This window comes from Dipodomys spectabilis, unplaced genomic scaffold (assembly GCF_019054845.1).
Source record: "Dipodomys spectabilis isolate Male_0828 unplaced genomic scaffold, ASM1905484v1 ptg000169l, whole genome shotgun sequence".
NCBI classification, from domain to species: domain Eukaryota; kingdom Metazoa; phylum Chordata; class Mammalia; order Rodentia; family Heteromyidae; genus Dipodomys; species Dipodomys spectabilis.
The window spans coordinates 6,654,443-6,677,097 of record NW_024870846.1 but is presented as its reverse complement, the minus strand read 5'-3'; the positions used below and the strand labels follow the sequence as shown (position 1 = coordinate 6,677,097).

General features: G+C 54.2%; 1 protein-coding gene across 1 annotated transcript; it reads left to right on the top strand.

Annotated features, from left to right (window-relative positions):
• Nucleotides 1-6,327: 6,327 nt before the first annotated feature.
• Nucleotides 6,328-22,525, top strand: Dipk1c (divergent protein kinase domain 1C). Its single transcript, XM_042693513.1, has 4 exons — nucleotides 6,328-6,510; nucleotides 13,974-14,645; nucleotides 20,212-20,376; nucleotides 21,658-22,525. The coding sequence occupies exons 1-4, from the start codon at nucleotides 6,328-6,330 to the stop codon at nucleotides 21,865-21,867; spliced, it is 1,230 nt and encodes a 409-aa protein (XP_042549447.1). The 3' UTR covers nucleotides 21,868-22,525.
• Nucleotides 22,526-22,655: the final 130 nt, after the last annotated feature.

The window sequence follows — 22,655 nt, the reverse complement described above, 5'->3', positions numbered from 1 at the left end:
GAGAAGAACCAGTCTGCCTACAGCCACAGCCACGCCTTCCCCACTGGGGATAAGTGCCCTCAGAGTATACCTGGGGGTGTGGTCTGCAGGAACCTCAGGGCTTCCACAGTGCCCAAGCCTGAGGGACAGGAAGGGACAGAAGACGACTTTGAGGCCGGGCGTGCTTGCCGGGCGTGCTTGGTGCAGGCAGGGGTGGGAATTGCCTTGGATAGGAGAACTTCGTGTAGGTCAAGATCCTTGGCTTCCTTTTCCAAGAAAATAGCCCAGTCTGGAGGCCCAGGCCGGAGTCTACAGAAACTCCACAGGAGCCAAGCACATGGTAACTCCTGGGAGGAGGTGAGGCACCGGCACTGTGGCCCTCTCAGGACCTGTTAACTAGATGTGAGGCCTGAGAGGGCCAGGGAATTTCCTCTGTGGCCCTGAACTCTGAATGATGGTGGTACTCTCTGGGAACGAGTCCACATAAAGTAATTCTCAACCCTGAATCAAGTAGAAGGGAATTGAACTAATTTTGCTTTCCCAGGTTTATTATTTCATTGCTCTTCATGAAATGCACAAAACCAAAATCTTTAAAATTCTTTCAACATGTCTTTTGGCTTTGTGTGCTCTTCTGCGTTCCTGGGACCCAGAGCTAGGCAGTTGAACCCTTTCTGAAAACCAAAGTGATCTGTGGATTAACAAAGCCTCCACCATCTTTCAACCATGTTTGGGGAGCCAGGGTGAACGTGGTGAAGAGGACCTAACTCTGAAACTCTCTTGAGTTTTCCAAGGTGTTTTGGCAAAGCAGCTGCAGTATTGAGGCTGCTCCCGTTTTCACCTCCCAGGTGCCTCAGAAAACGTGTGCTGATGGCCAGGACCGCAGGGCTCACCCTCATTCTGCACTATGCAACCAGTCAGCGTTTCAGACTCAGCTTTATGGCTGAGTGCAGCTCTTGCAAGGACTTGCATGCCATTTGCCAAACAGGGAGTGACAGACACCAGGATGTCACTTTTTCCTAAGGACGCTTGTATAAAAGGTTTCCAAGCCAAATGACGTGATATGTTTGTTCCCTGTGCAAGGCTCTGCACGCACTGACGGAATAGACCAGATACACGCCCCTGACAAGCACCCACACGAAGACGCCCTGCGTGTGAGGAGTGCCACGCGTCAGGAGACTTGGAGGTGAACTGAAAACTGGCCATTGACAGCCACAAGTTGAATTTGCAAAGGGGAGGCTAGGAGAGGCGATCCATTTCCTAGGGTTTAGACCAAAAGGAAAAAAAGAGGGGCAGCATAACTATGTGTGGGTGGTTAGGAGACCCTAGAGGCTTAGAACCCAAGAGAAGCCCTGTGAAGCACAGAGTGATTTTCTTGGACCAGTCTCAACAAACAACAAAGGACCCATGAAACACACCAGTGAAGACTTCAGTGTGCAGCTCTGAATGTGTTTCTTCCACATAGGAGGGGCCGTAATAGAAAGTGTTTGCAAGTTTTCAGTGCACGGGTCTTTATAGACAATAATATAAGTTACTTACAGATTTTAATCAGTGGGCTTCATCAATATTGCTGGAGCTCAAAGGGAGATCCTGAGCTTATATGGGAGAGTGTAAGGGGTTATGTGTGTGTGTATGTATATGTGTATCTCTATTTGTGTTTATATGTGTGTATGTATCTGTGTCTCTCATGTGTTTGTAGATGTGTCTCTGTGTGTATATATGAATGTATGTGTGTGTTTGTGTATATGTGTCTGTTGTTATGTGTGTGCATGAGTGTGTATCTGCTTGTGTTTGTGTGCACACATGTATCTGTGCGTGAATGTGTCTATGCATGTCTTCGTATGTGCACATGCATATGTGGTGTGTACATGTGTTCAACTCCCCTGACGTTTGTGTGAACCACCAACTCTTTCCTTCCCTTGCCCATGGTCTTCCACTCTGACGAGTCAGATCCTGCCTGGAAGGAAGAGAGGTGGGACTGAGACTCCTGAGCTGCTGTCCTGTCATAGAAGGACCTGTGTATGGGACAGGAAAACACGGCAGTGTAAGCTGCAAGGCCATATCTTGCCTCTGAAATACAGTTATCCACAGGGACCCAGAACGGCACACTTCGCCACATCACACCCTCTGGATAAGCCTGCCATCTTGGCAGGACTACTGAGAAAGTGAGGTCCTTGGAAGTGCCCCATCTGAATGGCAAATGGGCAACCATTTTGGAAAAACAGCATGGCACTTTCAATGTTAAAATAAATTTTCCCTAAGACTCAGGAATGTCGGGAGTTAAAGATAAACAAAAAACATATATCGACCTAAAGACACACACAAAGGCTCACAGCAGCTCCACATGCAATCACCAAAATGGGGAAACATTTCAGATAGCCACAACCAATGAGTGGCTAAGCCTTGTGGGATGCGTTTGTACAATGGAACACCGTAATACATTGAAAGGAATGGTGACACACGTCACAATGACAACCTGTGAAAAGGACTGGTGTAAAAGACAGAGGATATGATTCTACTCAATGGAAATACCTAGATAAAACAATCAATGCTTGTCACCAGGCACTAGTGGCTTATGCCTGTAATCCTACCTAGTCAGGAGGCCGAGATCTGAGGTTCGAAGCCAGCCCTGCCAGGAAAGTCCATGAGACTCTTATCTCCAGTAAACTACTCAGCAAAAGCTGGAAGTGGTGCTGTGGCTCAAGTGGTAGAGCACTAGCCTGGAGCAAAAAGAAGCTCAGGGACAGTACCCAGGCCCAGAGTTCAAGCCCAAGCAAAACAACAACCACCACCAAAACCCAACACAATGCTTGTCTTCCTCGTCTCGTTCTCAGGTGTCTCTTTGGCGCCTGTGGCAGGTTAGGCTGAGGCTGCCTGGGCCGGTCCCTGAGGCCGAGGACTGTGAAGCCAGGGAGCGGCTCTGTCAGATGTGCAGGTGGGGACAAACCATAGGATGGGGAGGTGTAAGTCCCCCAGGAAATGTGGGGTACAGAACAAGAAGCAATGCCAGATGTCTCCTGCAGTGTTTTCTTAGCAACATGAAGTTCATCTCTCAACCTTTGATATTGATGGATGATTGTGGTTTATTGAAGCAACATCAGGCTCCTCCCAATATTGTTATGCCCATTTTGCTTTAGTGATTTTGCGGGGGGGGGGGGGGGGGGGGCGGCGGGGGGGTTCAAACCATGATCTTACGTAAAGTCATCTGTGTAGTTGAAACTAGATGTGTGCCATAATGCTTGGCTTACTGATTAAGACAGGGTCTCTCTAACTTTTCCCTCTTATCCATCCAAGTACTTGGGGTTACGGGCCTGAGCCACCACATCTGGGTTTCAGTATTCTTTTTTTGGGGGGGAGGTCTGGTCATGGGGCCTGAACTCTGGACCTGGGCGCTGTCCCTCAGCTCTTCAGCTCAAGGCTAATGCTCTACCACTTGAGCCACAGTGCCACTTCCGGCTTTTTTCTTTTTTCTTATGTGGTGCTGAGGAATCAAACCCAGGGCCTCGAGCATGCAAGGCAAGCGCTCTACCACTGAGCCACCTTCCCTGCCCTCAGTATTCTTTTTTTATGTGACGTTAGATAAGAACATTTCCTCAGTCTACACACTGGGCCCACTGACAGAAGTATATGAACTAAATAACTGTATCAAGTACTATAAAACTAGGAGGGCTAACTCTTGTCAAAATCTTTTAGGAAGCAAAATATATTTCTACTCTCACAAAAAATATAACAGTAATAATTTCACTTGTCTAGGAAACTACAGAATTTAAATTTTCTTCCAATAATGTCCTACACACAACAACATAGTCGTATTCTGCCCTGGGTGACAAGTTCCACTGCCAGCGGATGGGTTCAGAACCCAGGGGATATGTTCAAACATATTCCTCGTGCAGTGCTGTATCTGCATCACTCAACTTGGCCTCTAGAAATCAGAAGGAAATATTTATGTGTTAGAAGCACTTTCTCAAGAAAAATTCCATAGGGTCCTTGCTGCAAGTTTCTGATCTTTCAGAGGAAACATTCCCATATTTCAGCCATCTATTTAACACACATGTAAGGGACTACTTTGTAGCTAGCACTGTGTTTTGTGCTGGGACTCTTGAATACTGTAAGGCACATCCCTATTCTAACAGGACCTCTATTCCTTTGGAAGAAATAAATGAATATTTGATATGAGGATCAGAGGTAGAAATTCTTAATTGAAATTAACTGCCCCTAATTACAGAATGTGTATGTAATTGCTCTATCAGTGAGTGATAGTTGTGGCTTGGATAGGAAATGTCCTCCCTCCAAAAGGCTCATGTGCCAAAGCTTGGGTCCTCAGTGGTGGCTTGAGAGGTAACTGGATCATCAATGGAGCAAGCCTTCCATGGGTTCATAATCTGGTGACATTAGTGGGAAGTGGTGGGAACTCTTGGGAGGACAGCTGGGGGCACACCTTGTCCCTGGCTCCTCCTGTGTGGCCTTCACTCCTGGCTGCCATGGGGTGAGCAGCCTCTTGGGCCACACTCTCCTGGCCATCAAGTTGTCTCCTCTGAGCCCTAAAGTGATGGAGCCAGGGGGCCTCGCTTGCGGAGACCGCTGAGACCATGAGACACCGCAATAATGCATTGTTTGACATTGTTTCTCAAACATTTTCACAGTGGTGGAAAGTCTGTAACACAGTGCTTTGAGGCTGTGCTGTAGAATCTTGGGGGTACCTTGTAGAACCTCTCAGCTGCTCATGTGGTATACATAGATAAGATCACATTTCCTTCCAAGTAAATGGAAGTTGGTGAATTTGTGTGAACCAAGCTTGGCTGGGGAGATCATGGTGCCCAGTTTCTTAATGGCTTCCATTTCAGTTTCTTATGGTTTTGTTTTTTCATAGTTTGAGGTGAGAGAGGGGTAAGAAAGCAGCTCTTGGATTTCATAGTTTTTTTCATGGAATCAAAGTTGGTTCCCATGAAGCGATGTGGCCCAAATCCTTCTTCCTGGCCTGGCCTCCCTCCTCCCCGGGCCCCCAAGGCTGCAGTCCTTCCAAATTTCACAGAATCAGGGGTCCCTTGGGTCTTCCCACACACAGTCTGTGCATTGGTGGCAAACCGCAGGACAGGATGGCAGTCCCGCTGGGGCCCTTAGCCTAGGGACTGGTTTTGGTTCTAGTGTTCACACAGTGCTGAAGGGTGAAGCATCTCTTTTTGTGGGATCATCATGTTCTTTGCGTCTGTGCGTTTATATTTTTAAATGCCCCATGCTCGGCATATTTTTTTAAACTCCCAAGAGTAAACTGAAAGTGTAAATCCTGTTCATTTTAAGCTCAAGTTCTGTTCTCCTCCCCCTCAAGCAGTTCTGACTCCCAGGATTTTAAAGAACACACTCTTTATGGAGACAGGGTCTGGCTGTGCAACCCAGGTCGGCCGCCATCCGCCTGCCTCGGCCTGGGAGGGAGATGACAATCAGGCCCACGTGCCCGCGCTGACACCGACCCTTCCTGAGCACACTCTCCGCGCTCCTCCGCCCCAGCCTCGGTTGCCGGGAAAGGCCACCACTGGGCGCTCTCCACCACGCCAGAGGCCTGCGAATGCCTGGGGGCCCACGCCTGCGTGGACACAGAGTTGCCTAGGCGCCTAGCGTGGAGCCGGCCGGAGGGGTGGGGGACCGGGGCCGGCGCGGCGGGGTGCTGGGGTGCGGTGACCGGCCTGCCCACGCTGCCCCGGGCCGCTCGCGGACGACCACAGGGCAGAGCAGGCCAGGGGGCTGCAGAACAGACCGGCTTAGGAAGCCAGCTGGGAGTCGGGGCAGATGGGACCCGGGGTCCAGCCACGGCCCGGGGGGGGGGCTAGACAGTGACCCAAGGGGGTCAGGAGCGGTGACCCGAGGTGGGAGGTCGAGCGGTGCCCCGAGGGGCGCAGGGCTCCGGGCTCGCCGCGCGGCCCCGCCCGGCTCTTGCAGGAGCAAAGTTCGGCGGCGCGGGGCGGCTCGGCGCGAGCAGGGCCCAGGCGGGGCCGGGAGCGCGGGGTCTGCCCGGACGCGGCCGCACCCCACCGTGCGGATCCGCACCCCGTGCGGCCGGGGAGCGCGGGCCGCCGCGGCGTGGCCGTGGGGACGGGCGGCGGGGACTCCCGGGCGGCGCGCCCGCCGGAGCCCGCCCCGGGGCGCGGGGCGCGAGCCCGCGGCCGTCCAGGCAGCGGGAGCAGGCGAAGCGACCCGCGCTCCGCGTCCGCAGCGGGGCTGGGCTGGGGAGCGGCGCGGACCCCAGGGGGCCCCGGGTGGCCCGGCCCCCCCCGCCCCGCCCCTCCCCTTCCCCGCCCGGCGCGCGAGGGCCCGGGGCGCGGGGCCGGCGGGCGCCGCAGGCGGGGCGGGCGGGCCATGCCGCGGGGCCGGGCGGCGCGGCGCGGGCGCTGCGGGCGCTGCGGGCGGCGCGCGCTGCTGGCGGCGGCCGCGTGGACCGCGGGCTGGGTGCTGGCGGCCGCGCTGCTGCTCCGCGCGCACCCGGGCGCCCTCTCCGAGCGCTGCTCCGACGCGAAGAGCCGGCGCATCCTGGACGCGCTGGTAGGTGCCCCGTCCCCCGTCCCCCGTCCTGCCGCGTACCCCCGTCCCGCCGCATACCCCCCGTCCCCGCGCGGCCCTGGGCGCCGCTTCCCCCGAGGGGAGGGCCGGCCGCGGGAGCGGGGCGCCGCGGGGATTGGCTCTTTGTCCCTGGACGGCTCCCCCCCCCACCCCCCAGAACAAAGTTTGCGGCTCGGTTCCTGGCCCTGGGCGCTCACAGCCGGTCCGGGCTCCCCGGCTCGCGGGCCCGCCGCCTAGGCCGTCCCCGCGTCGCCGAGCCGAGGCGGACGGCCCCGCGCGCCCTGCGTCCGTGGGAACGCAGGCTGAGGCGCGCAGGTGAGCGCGCGGCCAGACCCCGGCCCCGGCCCCGCGCCCCGCGCCCCGGCCCCGCGCCCCGGCCCCGCGCCCCGACTTCGCGCCCCTGCCCCGCGTCCCGGCCCCAGCCCGCGCCGCAGCCTAGGGCGGACGCGGGGAGGCTCCGCAGGGCTCCCCGGCCGGGCTGGGCTGCTGGGCACCGAACCGCAGACGCCCGCCCGCCTGGCCACCTGCCCGGGGACACGGCGCCCGGCCGCACGTAGGGGGCGTCCTGGGCAGGAGATCCGAGGCAGGGGCCGCGGCCGTCCGCTCCCGACCTCGCTGCGATAGCGACCCGGCCCAGCTGGTTTCAGAGATGATCCGTTTCCTGAGAAACTTCCAGGAAAGACGCAGAAAGTTCTCGGCCCAGTTGCTTCCACACGGGTGGGTTTTGAGACAAGAGACAAAGATGGAAAGGTAAAGGAGCTGGGCCGGGCGGTGGTGGCTCACGCTGCGTCCAAGCCACCCCGGAGGCCGCGATCCGAGCATGGATCCCAAGTCAGACAGGGAGAGAAAGTCCACGAGCCTCATCTCCAGAGGACCCGAGCAAAGCCAGAGAGGACCAGTCCAGGGTGAAAGAGCTAAGCCCTGAGTTCAGACCCCAGCATCGAGTGCGCCAGCTCTCTCTCTCTGTCGCGCTCTCTGCCTCTCTCCCTCTCCCTCTCTCCCTCTGTCCTCCTCTCTCCTCTCTCTTCCCTCTCACTCTCTCCTCCTCTCTCCTCTCTCTTCCCTCTCTCACTCTCCTCTTCTTCTCTCTCCCACTCTCCCTCTTTCTCCCATGCTCACCCAAAGTAAATGATCTTCCAATGGAATTTGGGGAAACTAAAGAAGTCAGACAATTCATGTTTCCTCCTTGTTGGACGGCTGTCCAGTTACCTCTTTCAGTCCCAGTTACACTGAAGTTCCCCTAAGTTTAACTTGTGGGAGCTCATAGATAGTTCTCAGTTGACCCATCTACAAACCTCTTTCACCTATAAAGATTTCCTTCCTTTATTTGGGGGCAGCCGATCGATTAATTAAAGAGAAAATACTTTTCCTAGTGAGCAGGACCTGCTTACAAATTTCATACAGCAATCTTTTAGATTAAAATTCTTTAAAAAATGAACACTACTTTTCAGGCAGGGAGAGATCTAATGGCACGTAAATAGCCTGATAGAATTTAAGTAATTGCTAATCATTACTTTCCCAGCATCCCAGGTTGTAAATTAAAACCAATTTGTTTAGAAGCCTCGCCCATCCGTCTTCAATGACAGCCCACAGAGCTGACTTTCCTGTGACATCCCACGGAGGAGCTTGGCCCTGCCTCTGACAGCCCTCAGTCTTGACTGTTGCCCCCCAAAATGATTCAGATTCCGACATTCCTAGTTTGTTTGGCAGTGTTCCCAGGTGAGCTGCTGACAGAGTCACCGGGCTGGCCCAGGGTGATATCACCCCACCCCCACATCACCCCCACCCCCACATCACCCCCACCCCCTTTCTGGCTGTGCAGAGGCTGGCATTGTGGTTCCCAAAGACTACAGCTGAATTGCGCCTCTGTGCCGGCTCTCAGCACTTTTCATTCTGCCTGGCTTTCATCCTACATAATAAAACTGGTTGTTATTTTTCTGACTGGCCTCCAGACACTCATTAGCTTTCACTCTGAGTACCGGAGTGAGTGCAGAAGAAAACTGGAGCCAAAGGGAGGTTCTGGCAGAGCAGGGGCCTGTGGTGAACACTCTCCACAGCAGCCGGGTTCCCAGGCTCTTGCCTGCCAGGGGCCACTGTGGCCTGCAGGGAGAACTTACCTGGTACATCAGCTGGCTGGGAAAGCCCAGAACCGGTTAGGAGACAAAGTCAGATGTCTACACCATCTCTGTCCTCTTTTGAGGGAGCCAAGCACATTTCCTGGACCAGACTCCCTGCCTGGGCCTGTGGCTGCACATCTAGAAGCAGAGGCAGGAAGATCCTGAGTTCCAGGCCAGCCTGGCCTACATGGTGAAACCCAAGCTCAATACATAAATAAAACCAAACAAGTCTCTAGCAAAACTGACTTCACATGTTCTGAAGGATTCGAGCCTGCCAGACCGCACCAGTCCACTTCGGAGCTTTCCAGTGGGGATGGCAACCATGAGCTGGGACCGCTCACCAACGGGCTGTGGTGCCGTTGGGGAGGTTCAGCCCATGGAAGAGAGTTTGGACGTGCTTGATTGTTAGAGTTGGGCTCTCTCTCCCTGTGGGATGGGCGCTGGAGGTGCCCGCTCCGTTGATGTCCACTCTGCCAGGCACTGGGCTTTTGTTACTCCTTTTATTATGCCTTACATTTTGCATAATCCCCTCGCAGACTCTACAGTATTTTTGCTTTTACTATCCCATTTATAGATGGCAAAACTGAGCATCAGGGAAGCAAATTTCCCTGCTTCACAGTCTGTCAAGGGCCCGGCTGGACATGGTCGCGTCCCGTGGTAGAGACCAAGGGTGGTAAGTGGCTTCTCCCACAGCGAGAACTCGAAGCTGTAACTGAAGGTGTAGACAGCCCTTCCATAGCGTGCCATTTTCAAAGCAATGCAAAAACATCCCCCTGTGCTATTCAGAAGGCTCCTCTGCCTGGTACTCCTCCCGGGAGTGCTCTGGCCACGTTGGTAAAGAAGAAAGGGGTTTCCCGGGGAGCCTTTACCTGCTGCATACTGCAGCGCATGGTGTCACAGCCTGGAGAAAATCCCCTCATGAAATATGAATGGCGCCAAGGACCTTGGTGCTCCTTCAAAACAAATACACAAAAGGAAACCCGGTCCTTTGGCATGATCTCTGAGACCTGCCAACAGTTTCTAAGACTAGAGTCGACAGGCTTTGTTCTTGTCTGAGAACCGTGCTACAAACAGGAAAGATAATGAGCAACAGGCACAAAGAATAGTTCTAGCACAAGCTAGGACTGGTTGGACAGAGTGCATTTGTAGGCATATACACATATTCAAGGGAAATGCAAACCTACTGCCATTTAATTTAAAACTATGCTGGAGTTAGCCACATTGAGACCTTTTCACCCCGTTGGTTTGTGAATTTCATGCCTGTGAATCTTAAAAGCACATCCATTGGGTGTTCATATAGCTGGCAATTAGGTAGACGAAAGTGGACTTACATCCACTTACATGGTGGCTCACATCTGGAATCCTAGAGACTTGAGAGGTGGAGATCCAGAGTATCGTCAGTTGAGGCCAACCCAGGCAGGAAATTTGAGAGACCTATCTCAACCAAAAGCTGGATATTGTGCTGTGCTCTGGTCATCTGAGTTATGGTGGAAGTATTTATAGGAGGATCGAGGTTTAGGCCAATACTGTCCAAAAGTGAGACCGTTTCTCAAAAATTACCACAATGAAAAGGGTTGCAGGTGTGGCTGAGGTGCTAGAATGCCAGCCTGGGGAGTGCAAAGCCCTGGTTCAAAGTGTAGTATAGAAAAATAGCTTCAACAGGATATGCTGTTAATACAATAAGGCAACTCTTGTCTCACATTGTGAGTGCTCTATATAGTTTTTTTTTTTTTTTTGTCGGTCGTGGGGCTTGAACTCTGGGCCTGGGCGCTGTCCCTCAGCTCTTCAGCTCAAGGCGAGTGCTCTACCACTTGAGCTACAGCGCCACTTCCTTGTCTCACATTATGAGATGTTGTTGTAGGATATGGGCTTCAACGCAGGGCCTGAGCGCTGTCCCTGAGCTTTTCTACTCAAGACTAGCACTCTACCACTTTGAGCCACTGCTCTACTTCCAGTTTTCTGGTGGTTCATTGGATATAAGAGTCTTATGGACTTTCCTGCTGGGGCTGGCTTTGAACTGTGATCCTCAGATCTCAGCCTCCCGAGTAGCTAGTATGACAGGCGTGAGCCACAAGTGTCCAGCATAAGGGGTTTTAATTACCTTTAAAGCTGCAATTAATATGTCAAGTTTACTGTATTTCAAATCGCTGGATTAGGTCTTTCTAGAGCCAGCAACCACAGACCAGTGGGAAATGCCTGAGAACGTACGTGGCCCTGCTAACCTGCCATGGATGGGGATACATTTTGCATTCTGCACGAGAAGTGGGAATGCCAAAAGTTTCCCCACAAGAATGACAGCTCTGAAATAGACGCACACATATAGAGTTCTCAGTGCATGCTTGGATGTAATGTCAAGTATCTGACAGCTGAGGTCCCAGGGCCACTAGCAAGTGAAGTCAGAAGCCTGGGACCTCACCTGGGGCAGGGCAGCCCGAGACCCGGCTTTGGTCACTCCACTCACCTTCCGCCCTTTTTGATTCTGGGTTTCCCAGCAAGAAACCAGCTGGGTGGGGGGCTCACTTCGAAACCACTCTGCTGACCTCCAGAAGAACGGCCAAAATTAAGATTCCCCTTCAAAGCCGGTAGACCGATGCCAGCATCAGTTATACCATTGTTCAAAATGTCTTGCAAATCCTGTTTGGAATTGCCGTCCACGTTTGCTGGGGCAAGTGTAATGTATGTTCAGTTTCCTATGTTACTTCATTGCTGTAGTGCCTCCCTGAGTGTGTGTGTGTGTGTGTGTGTGTGTGTGTAATGTAACAGCAACACTGTGCTGCTAGACTCAGGGCACACAGCACGACCCGGATGTGGTTTAGTGAGAATTGGGAGCAGAGGCACCCTAGGGACCAGGGGCAGATTCGGCGCATGCAGGACTGGAGGGAGGACGTTTGTCAGATGATGGTGTTTGGGGTGGAACATTCCGGTCTGTCTTGCAGGTATATGCTGGAGCTGCTCTCCACTCTCTGAACCCTTTCTGATTCCTGGCACACTTGGAGCTGCATGAAGTATAGGCCAGGCCTTTGTACAGCTGTCCCTATACCTGAGTTTACCTTTGGTCTCATTGGCCTCTTGGGAGTTTCTGCTCATCCACTTGTCAAGTTGAGCCCAGACATAGCTCCATGGAAAACCCTACCCCCCTTACCCTCTCAGAGCCAGGTCTGAGACCGGGAGAAGAGCTAGCTCTATCTAAAGCCGCCATGTTTGGGACTGTGCGTCTGGGACCTTGTTCCACCATGCCAGGTCTCCTTGGCAGTGCTCTTGCTCTCTGGACGGCTTGGGAATGAGCTGCTCAGCCGGGCAGCGCCCAGAGGCTTGCTCCGAAGCTTAGCCGGCTGTCTTCCTGTCTTGTGTATGCCAGGCTATCATGGCATGCAGGAGTTTTAAAGGTGTCAGATCTGAACTGTGGACTGAGCCTGGGAAGATATCCATGAGTGCCCACGGGTTCCTTTTGGAAGCTGGCACTGTTAACTCTGTAAGTGGCAAGAAGGGACAGGAGGGCTGAGAATGTGACCTAGTGGTAGAGTGCTTGCCTAGCATGCATGAAGCCCCAGGTTCGACTCCTCAGTACCACATACACAGAAAACGCTGGAAGTGGTGCTGTGGCTCAACTGGTAGAGATCTAGTCTTGAGCTGAAGAGCTCAGAGACAGCACCCAGGCCTAGAGTTCAAACTCCATGACCAACAAAAGAAGAAGGAGAAGGAGGGAGCAGGAGTCGGGGGACACGGCCTGTGGTCACTCCTTACTTTGCAGGGGCCACAGGGGGGGGGGCACTCACGCTGGCGGCAGCACTGCCACAGCCCCGATTTGAAGAGCGAGTTCTCTGGCGGTGAGTGATTGTGCTCCTGGCTCCTTGCTGTGCTCAGAGGTGAGGGGAGGCCCCGCTGCATGGCTGGCACCCCTCGCGGCCGTCCTCCTCTCCCGGGCTGCGCTCAGCTGCACCCAGGAAAAAGCGAGCCTTCCCCTCCCAGTGGGGATCCCCTCCAGGGGTCTTGGAGCTCCGGGGTCGGGTCAGCCGTCCACCCCATCAGTGCTCTTTACTTGCTGCTCTCTCTCAGTTCTGTTTTGTAGTTCACGGTAGAGAGATGAATTAGTGCCTTCAGCCCCTTCCCCTCCGAGCCCCTCCTCCTGCAGACTGCCCTGAAGGTCCTCAAGGAGCCGGGCCTTCCCTTCCTTCCTGGGAGGTACGTCTGGGAAGAGCAGAGTAGTTGGGAGGAAGGGCGTGGCCTCTCCATGCTTATTTCTCCTCCAGCCTTTGTCAGTCCACCATCCTTTACCCAACACATGGGGGCCAGACATGCTTGGAAATCAGACTTTCTGGATGTTAGAAAGATAACATTTGGGAAGATAGCATTTGGGAAGCTGAGGCAGGATGATCTCAAGTTCTAGGCCAGCCTGGCCTAGTGAGCTCCTGTCCCTAAGTCCTCCCTGTCCCCCAGAGAAACAGAATAGGGTACACACACACACACACACACACACACACACACACACACACACACATTGTATTTTGCATTTAGGGGCAGGACCAGCCATCAGACAGTGATTCTTCAGCAGAATGGATGCAGACTCCAGGCAGACTACCCCATCTTTTTAAGCCTTGTCCAATACCATGAGTCTAAATGATTCATGAAAATTGGTAGTTTTCAGAGCCTTGTGATTGTCTCAGGATTTTTGTGTCTAAGCATTGGAGGTTCATTTTATAACTTGAAGGAGCATCTAGTAATCTACTCAGGGTTAATAGAGCTGAATCCTACACAACAACCAGCCCGCACTGGAGAAGATATAATGGAACTGGGGCTCGAGAGCCTTCTTCTGAGACCTGGTATGTGCCTCTGGCTTGGCAGACGGGAGGCATCTTCTTCCTTCCTCCTCTTCTTCTTCTTCCTCCTCCTCCTCTTCCTCTCTCCCTCCTCCTCTTCTTCTCCCCCTCCTCTTCCTCCTCTCCTTTTCCTCTTCCTTTTTTTTTTTTTTTTTTAGAACTGAGTTATCTTTCTGTTTCTATGATAGCTAAAGATCTCTTTTGCTTTAAGTCAACATACATTAGAGATTTTAGTTTACTTGTGATTCTCATTATTGTGTAACTGCTGTGTAAATAGTTGTTTGGGGAACATACCTGTCCGTGTTCACTATTGATGCGACATTTAAGTATTTCAGAGAGAGTCTGGCTGCGACTTACCTGCCCATGATGGCCTGTCGTTCGTATCTGAGGCCGGATCACAGGCTCCTGAGCGCCGGGGCCAGCCTGTGCCTTTCCCGACACCCGGCCACTGGCGGTGGGGTGGCCGTGGCGGATGGGTGCCCGTGGTGACACCCGGTTCCCTTCCTTGCAGTGCCGGGACTACCGGGGCGGCTGGCTGACCGGCGCCCTGTGTGAGGACCTGTGCGTGGCGGGGCGGCTGCTGTACCAGCGCTGCCTGTACTACGAGCGTGGCAAGAAGGTGCTGCAGGCCCAGTGGCGTGGCCGGCCCGTCGTCCTCAAGTCCAAGAGGGAGGCTTTCTCCAGCTTCCCGCCCCTCGGCCTGCTGGAAGAGGAGGCCGGGCCGGGCGGTCAGGGCATCTCCGAGGCGGACCTGCTCCTGCTGGTGGCCGGGGAGGTGAAGAACGCGCTAGGTCTGGAGCTGTCGGGCAGCAGCATGGGGCCCCTGTGGCCGGCCAGGAGAGGCCCAGGCTGGCGGCGGCAGCTGGACAGCGCCTGGTCCCTGCTCCAGCAGGAGGAGTATGTGTACTTGAGCCTGCTGCAGGACCTCAGTCACCACGTCCTGCCCGTGCTGGGCTCCTGCGGCCACTTCTATGCTGTGGAGTACCTGGCCCCCGGCAGCCCCCACCACGCGGCTCTCTTTCCGCTGGACGACTCTGGCCCCCGGGGGGGACAGGCTCGGGCCACCAGCCGCATTGCCCTCAGCTTCCTGGACATGGTGAGCCACTTCGACAACGACTTCTCCCATCGCCTCCACCTCTGCGACATCAAGCCGGAGAACTTTGCCATCAGGAGCGACTTCACAGTAAGACGGGGCGGGGGGGGGGGATGGCTACAGTGTGCCGGGGGGGGGGGGGGGGTTGACAGAACTTGACGCAGTGGTGCAGGTCCAGCCAGGAGGGGACAGGAGGCAGCGAAGAGGGGACACAGCAGCGGCCCGCAGGTGGGATTCCTCTTCCCCGTGTGTGTGGCAGCATCTATAGCAGGCGGGCCTGAAGAGTGTGAAATTGCGAAGGACAGGTGACAGTGGCTAAGTGGCAACACACGAACGAGCCGTCGGCTGCGGGTCCAGCCGGGCTCCTAGCAGTGTCTCCAGTGCGTGTCTTAGGGAGGGGTTCTGGGGTGTCCTCAGGGTGCGTCCTGACCCGACCCTGCCCTACTGTACAGGGCGGTGGCCTTTTGTCCTCACTGCGGGCAATGAAGCTGCCTGAGAAATACAGCAAGGTGGAGGAGAGCGCAGGAGGGGCTTCGGTGTCTCCCGATAGCAATTCTCTCTCTCCTCCTTGCTGAGCTAAACCCAACATGCTGGCTCAGTGCTGTTCTCCCAAGGCTGGTTTGCCATCTGCTGGTCGGGGGCAGAGCCATCCACAGGAAGGGGTGGCAGCGGAGCCCGTGAGGGGGTTGGCATGGGAAGTCGTTGGGAAGGGCTGAGTTCTGGTTCCCGCCACCACCCACAACAGGTTTATTCGAAGGCTGCCTGCACCAGGCAGTGAACAGCCAGCGGGGCTGGATGAGCTCGGCACCCAGAGAAGGGAGGGATCCTTGCTATTGCTCACGGGCTGCCGTGGTTTGCTGTGTTGTCCTCATGCTTGGTCTCTAGCTGCCTTGGAGAAGGTGGCAAGCCAGGGGTGGCTTCCAGTTAGAAGGGTACATGCTGGGAAGTGCTGGTAGGTTCCAGAAGATTCTAGGAAGCTCCAGAAGGTCCTAGGAGGTTCCAGAAGGGCCTGCACACGGGGCAAGGAGCTCTGTGGAAGCACGGCCCTGTTTGCCCTCGCAGCGAACCCTGTGTTGTTTCTTAGATGAAGTCCTGAGCTGTCGGGGTGTGCATTCCACCCTGTGGCTTACTGTTTTATATTTTGTGTCATGGTTGTTCTAAAGGTGGTGTGCAGAGGGCAATGAGTACCTTGCTTCATGGAGGTCACCTCTTCCTTCGCTCCCGCAGCTTACTACTTAGAGAGGAGGTGACCCTGCCGCCCTGGAGCGGGCTCCCGGGGAGTGAGCAGCAGGAGAAACGCTCAGACCATCGGGGTGGGGGCACGTCACCGGGAGTCCTCGGGTTCCGGCCGTGCTGAGGGCTGGACTGTCACCTCCGGCTGCTGGCTTTGGGCAGTCCTGGGCCGGTGCTCGGGCCTCCCTGTGGGGGGTGACGAGGGACGCTCCCAGGCAGGCGCACGGTTCCGATGACACTGTGCTGTGGGGAGTCGTCTAGGCTGTGCCTCGGGCGTCTTGGGCCCAGGAGGCACAGAACACGTCCTCCCTGCATTCTCCCTCACCAGACTCCCAGACTGCGTGGGATGGGCCGGCGCTGGGCCCCTGCTCGCCGCAGTCCTGTTGGAGTAGAAGGGGAGAGGGAGGGTGGGGAGGGGAGGGCCTTCCTCACTACCCCGTCCTTCTTTACCCTTCTCATTGAGACTGGGGCACAAGGAGTCCATGGTGTTACCTGCAATTTTGTGATGTGACACAAACCCCAGAGCATCCACATGGCCAGAGACCCTGTTAGCAGTGCGAATTCTCAGGTTCTCCTGCAGAACAACTGAATCTGGACAGAAGGCTCTGCCAGCTGTGCTTGAAAACCTGTTACCTCCCAGCCAAGTGTGGTTGCGCAAGCCTGTAATACCAGTTTGGGAGGCAGGAGGATTATGAGTTTGAGGTTAGCCTGGACTACTAGCAAGACCCTGTCTAAAACAAACAAAAAAAAGGTTACTGCCTAGGTGTTCCTGGCACTGGCTCAGGTTTGGTAAAGGCTCACCCAGGGAGGTTCCCTGTCTCCCTGCTGGCCTCCAGGCTGGGCTCCCCAGCTACCCTGCAGAGTCAGGGGTAGGGGGTCCTGTGCCCGACTTGGCTACAGGTTTAGGAATTTTTCCAGTGGTTGTTTGCAAATGAACCTAGGGAATGAAAATGACTCCGACTCTAGGGTCCTACTCTTGAGTAGGTCCCTACTCGAGCTAAGGAAAGTGGGCGAGGAATAGGAAAGGACTCTGGCCCGGCTTTCTATGGGGCGTCAGGAGGAAGCTGAAGATGTAGGGAAAGGTGGAGTGTGCAGGCTCATCATAATTCTACATGCTAGGAAATCGGGCAGATTTCCTTTTTCTTTTTGTTTTGTGACTATTCTTATTTCAGTTACGTAGAGGTGGGCTTCCAGGAGGTGTAATAAGAAATAAATCTGGCTTACTCCAGGAGTGGAGAAGAAACCCATCAGAAATGGGACGGAGGAGTTGAAATTGTATCTAGGAGCTCAGGAGAAGCTGGGAAGATTGCCAGAAAGTATATAAGAAGAGAAGGGTCTTCTAGCCCCAACAAGAAATGATGGATAATGGGCATATCAGCATAGCCCTCATTTATTTTTAGTATATTCACCAGGCTAAATAATAGAATTTGCGATTTATTTTGGCGAAATAACAAGATAGAAAAGATCGATTAAAATAACAGATTGTTTGTCTTGCTTGAATCCATTATTGGGCAAAACCCTTTAAACAGGGAAAAGTTCTCTGTTCTTTATTTTCATTATTCTGGACATCTATTGGAATAAATTAACTGTTTCCTCATGCTCTGTTTTACTAAATAATCCCTAAGAACTTAGTGCCTTCCAGGCATCAATCTTAACTGAAAGACAAAAAAATAGGAGCCAGGGGTTGTGCCCCCCAACACTGCACAGAATGACAGGAACAGCCTGCTCCTTTTCTGAGGGCAGGACTCCCCCAGGGGCAGAGAAGCCGGAGCTGGCCCTGGCTTGTGGAGGCCTGTGGGATGCCGCCATCCCAGTCCATCGATCAGACCTCTGAACTAGGAGCTGCTTGGGTACACTCCAGGTTCTTGCAGATCTGCACTCCTCTCTCTCTCTCTCTCTCTCTCTCTCTCTCTCTCTCTCTCTCTCTCTCTCTCTCTTGTTCTATCCAGGTGGAAAATCTGCATAATGTAGAAGTTATTCCCTCTCGGTTTATGAAGTCTATTCGGTTTGAAGCCAGGGAGAGAAGTCTGAAATCCCACAGGGGCGGAGGGGTGGTGTTACCAAGTTCTTGCTCTGACAGTGGAACTCGGTAGTTGATGGTTCAGGGTCTCTCTGTATCCGTCCTAACCTGTGCTGCCCTTTCTCTGATCCATCACACTGGGGTGACAGATGTGCCCTCAGCCAAGCCCTGAAGCCACTGCCCACCCATTTCTTCACGGCATTCTTTTGATTGCATGCAGCCGTGGGGATGAGTTCTCCCACCTTTTGTAAGCCTGGTTCTGGAAGGTATGAGAAATGGGAAAGCATTTGCACCTCTAACAACAGCAACAACAAAAAGTAAATCCATCCAGGAAGCTAAAGGGAGTTCTTACACACAACTGCCTGTGAATAACTGCCCGGGAAAACTGCCCCGACACACATCTGCCCCCGACACACATCTGTCCCCGACACACATCTGCCCCGACACACATCTGCCCTGACACGCGCCTGCCCTGACACGCGCCTGCCCTGACACACGCCTGCCCCGACACACGCCTGCCCCGTCACATGCCTGCCCCGACACACATCTGTCCCTGACACACGCCTGCCCTGACACACGCCCGCCCTGACACACGCCTGCCCTGACACACGCCCGCCCCGACACGCGCCCGCCCCGACACGCGCCCGCCCCGACACGCGCCCGCCCCGACACGCGCCCGCCCCGACACGCGCCCGCCCCGACACGCGCCTGCCCCTGACACGCGCCTGCCCCGACACGCGCCTGCCCCGACACGCGCCTGCCCCGACACATGCCTGCCCCGACACACATCTGCCCCTGACACACGCCTGCCCCGACACACATCTGCCCCTGACACACGCCTGCCCCGACACACATCTGCCCCTGACACATGCCTGCCCTGACACACATCTGCCCCTGACACACGCCTGCCCTGACACACGCCTGCCCTGACACGCGCCTGCCCCGACACACGCCTGCCCTGACACACGCCTGCCCTGGGCACCGCAGCCGGGCCCGGAAGCTGCTTGTGCAGGAAGTCTGCGCAACCTTGGACTGCTGCCGCGCCTGACAGTGATCATTGACAAGAACCACAGCAATGCTTCACATCATCGGAAGTTTTGCCTTTAACACTGCTGCTTGCCCCACAGTCTGAATATGCCATTGTTTTCTTTTAATTTTTAGCTTGTTATTGTAAGGGGATGAGCGAGGGTACAGTCACACCAGCCAGGGCACGAGTACATTTCTTTCTTCCCTTGCTCTTTCCCCATTTCTTCCTCCTGTCCCTCACGTCATGTGAATTCCCTGGCAACGTTCTGTGTTCTCCAAATAGGTGTCATGATTCTTTGAAGGATCTCTCTTTGGTTTTGTTATCAGAGACCAGACCAAAGTGATAGAGCAACAGAAGAAAAATTTATCTTTAAAACATTTCAGAGATGGGGCTGGGAAGGTAGCTCAGTGGTAGAGGGCTTGCCTTGCATGCCTGAGGCCCTCTGCACCACATAAGCAAAAAGAAAAAAGCCGGAGTGGCGCTGTGGCTCAAGTGGTAGAGCGCTAGCCTTGAGCTGAAGAGCTGAGGGACAGTGCCCAGACCCAGAGTTCAGGCCCCATGACTGGACCCAAAAAAAAAAAACATTTCAGAGATTCCTTTTCTTTTTTTAACATGAGGTCTCACTATGTCATTCAAGCTGGCTCTAAACTCTCTTCTGCTTTAGCCTCCTCCATGCGGAGATTACAGGTGTGAGTTACTACTCCCACCCCAAGAAAGCTTTGTACTTTTTTGTGTGTATGGTAATAAGATTCATATTCAGTGTTTTACACTTCCAAGGCAGATGTTCTACCCTTTGAGCCATACTCCCAACCCTTTTTGCTCTAATTATTTTTCAAATAAGTTCTCGAGCTTTGCCTGGGCTGGGCCTAGACCATGAAGCTCCTGCCTGGACCCTTTGCCTCCTATCTGTTTCCTACATAACTGGAATGAGAGACATGCACCCTTGCACCCAGATTTTACTGGTTAAGGTTGAGGTGTCTCACAAGGCTGGCCTTGAACCATCGTCCTTCCCATCCCCGCCTCTAAGATTACAGGCATGAGTCCCAGCCAAGATTCAGCTTTAAACATGGAGAAAATGTTCACGGATAAAAAATGATTCTTGCGGTCCCAAATCTCAGGCTTTCTCTAATGCTGAACAACGAAGTTTCTCTTGAAGTTAAAACTGTGAAACTTGCTTGTGTCAAGCAACACATACGTGAAGTCCTTGGGAAGGCCAGTCACTCCCCCGGGTGCGGCCTGGGCTCTTGGTCTTGGTCAGAGTCCTGTGATCGTCTGTAACCTGGACACAGATGCCCAGGCCCGGGAAAGGAGTGGAATGTAGGCTCCGCCCTGGAGCTCTGTGTCCTGTGATGACGGCCCGTGCTGGTTGGTTGCAGGTGGTGGCGATCGACGTGGACATGGCCTTTTTTGAACCTAAAATGAGGGAGATCCTTGAGCAGAATTGCACCAGAGATGAGGACTGCAATTTCTTTGACTGTTTCTCGAGGTGTGATTTGCGAGCAAACAAGTGTGGAGCCCAGCGAGTCAACAGCAACCTACAGGTGAGTTTTCCCCTGGGGCCTCTGCCCTCCCCCAGCCGGCCCATCCTCCCGTGGAGTTGAGGGGGTACCCATCAGATAAGCCTCCGCCACCCCCGGGGTCAAGCTGGTCAAGCTGACACTGGGATCTGATGGGTGCACATGCCGGCAAAGCCTGGTGGATGTCTTCTTCCCATAGCTGGGCTCAGCCAAGGGGCTAGCGCTCCGTTTGCTCTGGTCCAGTCTCTGCAGCTACTCAATCCCTCTCGACACAGGGAGTGAGAACCCAGCTGATTCCTCGGGTCGGAGCAGTCACCGAGACTGCAAAAGGGCCACCTAGAAAGCGTGGACAGACAGGAGCGCTGGACACACAGCTCAGTGCGGCTGGGAGCCCGGGGGGCGGGGGGAGGCGGAAGCTGGGTGATGGAGTGTGGTGGGGGTAGCGAGAGGGTCAGGCTACTTCCACATTTCACTCTTCCGTCAAGCCAAATTCCAGGTGGCTCAAGTCCTTGCAAAAAGTAAAATCCTAAAAGTGTAAGAAAAAAATCAAAGACCAACCTTGGGAGAATTGTAAATATTGTCCTGGTATGCATCAGGCTGTGGAACACGGCTGAGAAGCTAAAGGAAGAGCAGCCGACAGAGTTCACTGTCTTTATGAAAAACACGTCTTTATTGGCCAAAGTCAGAAAAAAACGTGAGCAAACTTAAAATCGTTGCCGTTTGCTTTACAGGCCGAGAGTGTGGGATGGGCTCACAGTAGTTCTGGGGGGCTGGGGGTGTCTGTACCTCACCACCAGAACTTCTTTGCAAAGGTTACACCCACTTCTCTGTGGGGACCTCTAGTCAGGGGGGAAGAGAAGAGCACAGGTACAGCGCCCCACCCCTCCGCTTCTGCCCCCCAAAACACTCCTCAACAAATACCTGCATGCAGAATCCCTTTGTAAGGAAGCACCGATGGCCCTAAGATGTAAAGAGCATCTGCAATCCAATATAGAAAAGGACGGTCCACATGATAGCGTTTTGGATAAATGATATAAGGAAAGAAAACACGCTGAAAAGGAAACACATAGCTTTACACCCGACTGAAAAGCGAGAAGAATGGAAAGAAAATCATTGTTATCCATCTGTTGGTCAAATGACAGCATGGGTGATGTGATGAGTGGGGAGGAAAGGGAGGAGCTTCTGGGAGCCAAGGTGAGGTCCCGCCCTGAAGGAGCAGGGCGCAGCAGAGCTCGCGGGAGCCCGCGGTGGGCCACAGCCGAGCGGGTTCTTTCAGGCCTGGATTAACCATCCCCCTCTCCTTAGGTCGTCTGTGACAAGATATTTCGTCCCTGGTTCTCCTCCACTCTGCGGAGCCCTGTCATCTCGACCCAGCTGGAGCTGCAGCTCCAGCAGGCCGTGCAGGAGTGCGTAGACGCAGGCGGCAGCGCCTGGAGAGTGGCCCCTCACGTGTTCTGGAAGCTTCAGTGGCTTCTTCAGGCCATCCTGAGAGAGCTGCAGGAAGCCGAGAAGTAGCTCTTCGCCTTGACCCTTGCACACAGGGAAGGACCTTCAAGTCATTCCTTCGGCAGCCATTTGGCGCTGCAGGCTGGAGCGCTGGGTGCCCCCAACCTCCCACACCCGTTTGAGTCCTTTTGGTTGGTCTTGTCTTCTGCCCTGTCAGCCCCTTGCCTCAGAAATGAAGCCAGCAGGAGGTTCAGACCATGACTTTGGGGTAGGAGGCGCTCAGACAGAAAACACAAGCCGCAGCACGCGGTCCCCTCCGTGGAAGGCACGTGCGCCTGTTCATCGGACAAGCGGCCCACGGCCACGTGTGCACACGAGTGGATGTGTTCACAAAGGAGTGGATGCACACACGCTCCCGAGGTGCACGTGTGTGTGTATGTAGACTAGCACGAGTGAGTGTGTGCACATGGGAATGTGTGCACACAAGTGCGTTCCTGTGTGTATACGCACATGTGCACAAGTCTGCGTACATACGTGCGTGATTGTGCTCAAGAATGAGTGTGCTCATGAATGCACATGCCACTGGAGGCATGCGCACGAGTCTGCCTGTGAGTGCATTGGGTGTGCATGTGAGTGCGCATGTCTGCTTGTGAGTGCATGAGTGTGCATGTGCACACACACAGACAAGTGTGAGCAGTTGGACATGTAGGGGGTGTTGGGAGGCGGGCTGTCTGGCGTGCTCTGTGCAGAAGCTTGGCTAGTTAGCTTTCTCTTGGAAGTAAATATAATAAAAGTGTGCGTCTTCAGGAAGTGTGGTTTGCATTGGAGAGTAGGTGGCAGCTTTTAGTATTCTGTTT